This window comes from Lepidothrix coronata, unplaced genomic scaffold (assembly GCF_001604755.1).
Source record: "Lepidothrix coronata isolate B3197 unplaced genomic scaffold, Lepidothrix_coronata-1.0 Scaffold285, whole genome shotgun sequence".
Taxonomy (NCBI): Eukaryota; Metazoa; Chordata; class Aves; order Passeriformes; family Pipridae; genus Lepidothrix; species Lepidothrix coronata.
The window spans coordinates 651,082-652,567 of NW_016690465.1; the positions used below are offsets into that span (position 1 = coordinate 651,082).

The 1,486-nt window shown below is 40.9% G+C and overlaps 1 protein-coding gene across 2 annotated transcripts in view; it reads left to right on the forward strand.

Annotated features, from left to right (window-relative positions):
• The window catches only part of SETD2 (SET domain containing 2), a 50,279-nt gene extending 48,800 nt beyond the window's left edge, over nt 1-1,479 (forward strand). For both annotated transcript variants that reach the window (XM_017836848.1, XM_017836849.1), the window contains exon 21: nt 1,113-1,479. In XM_017836848.1, the coding sequence (XP_017692337.1) occupies nt 1,113-1,274 (162 nt within the window). In that variant the 3' untranslated portion in view covers nt 1,275-1,479. The remainder of the gene's footprint in view (nt 1-1,112) is intronic.
• Nucleotides 1,480-1,486: the final 7 nt, after the last annotated feature.

Consider the following 1,486-nt stretch of genomic DNA (forward strand, 5'->3'; position numbering starts at 1 on the left):
TGGGGAATATTTGGGTTATAATGGGGAATATTTGGAGGATTTTTGGAGGAATAATAGAGAAATAGCTTAGGGAATATCTGGGAAATAATAGCAAATATTGGGGAATAATACCAAATCTCTAGGGGATATTTAGGGAATAACAGACAATTAATTATGGGAATAATAGGAAATAATTGGGGAATATTTGGAAAGGAATAGAAGAGTGATTTGGGGAATAATAGGAAATATTTGGGGAATAATAAATCAGTATTTGGGGAGTGGTTGAGAAATAACAGGAAATATTTGGCCAATAATAGGAAAAAAACCTGGGGATGTTTGGAAAATAATAACAAATATTGGAGGAACAACAGCAAATATTTAGGGAATGTTTGGGGAATGATAGCAAATTAATTGGGGGAATAATGGGAAATGTTTGGGGAAATAAGAAATATTTGGGGAAAACCAGCAAAATAGCTTGGGGAATATTTGGGAAATAATAGCAAATATTTGGGGAATGATATCAAGGATTTAGGGAACATTTGGGAAATAAAAGCAAATTATTTGGGGCAATAAGAACAATTTATTTGGGGAATAATGGGGAATATTTGGATAATAGGGAAATAACAGGAAATTAACTTAGGGAATATTTGGGGAATGACAGACAATGGATTGGGGGAATAATGTCAAATATCTAGGGAATATTGGGGGAATAATAGGCAATTAATTAAGGGAATAATAGGAAATATTGGGAATATTTGGGGAATAGTAACCAATTGGAGTGATTGGGGAATAATGGAGAGTGTTTGGGGAATAATGGGGAATATTTTGGGAATAACAAATACTTGGGCAATGACAGAAACGGAGCTTGGGGAATATTTGGAAGTAACAGGAAATATTTGTGGGGAAAAATAGGAAATTAATTGGGGGAAATAACAGGAAATATTTGGGGAATATTGGGGAATGTTTATTTGGGGAATAGCAGGAACTATTCGGGCAATAGTAGGATCAAAGCTCGGGGAATAGTTGGGAGTAACAGGAGTTCCTTAGGGAATAATGGCCCAGTGGGCTGTGGAATGGCCAGGCTGGGGCTCAGTGGGAATTCCAGGCCTGACTCAGCATTCCCACGTTTCCAGCTGACCCACGGGGTGATGAACAAGGAGCTCAAGTACTGCAAGAACCCCGAGGACCTGGAGTGCAACGAGAACGTCAAACACAAAACCAAGGAGTACATCAAGAAGTACATGCAGAAATTCGGGATCCTCTACAAGCCCAAAGAGGACACGGAGCTGGAATAGCACCTGGAATAACACCCACCCCCCTCCCCGTCCCTTCCCACCAGGATTGGCCGTTTGGAACTCCCCCAACCTGGGAATTTTATTTTCCCCGTGACGTTTTTTTTAAAGGAAAGGAACCGTCGTTCCCGACGCCGAGGCCCAGCCGGGCTTTGCCAGGCCTGGTTTTCCCAAACTGGGCTTTTCCAGGCCTGGTTTTCCCAAACTGGGCTTTT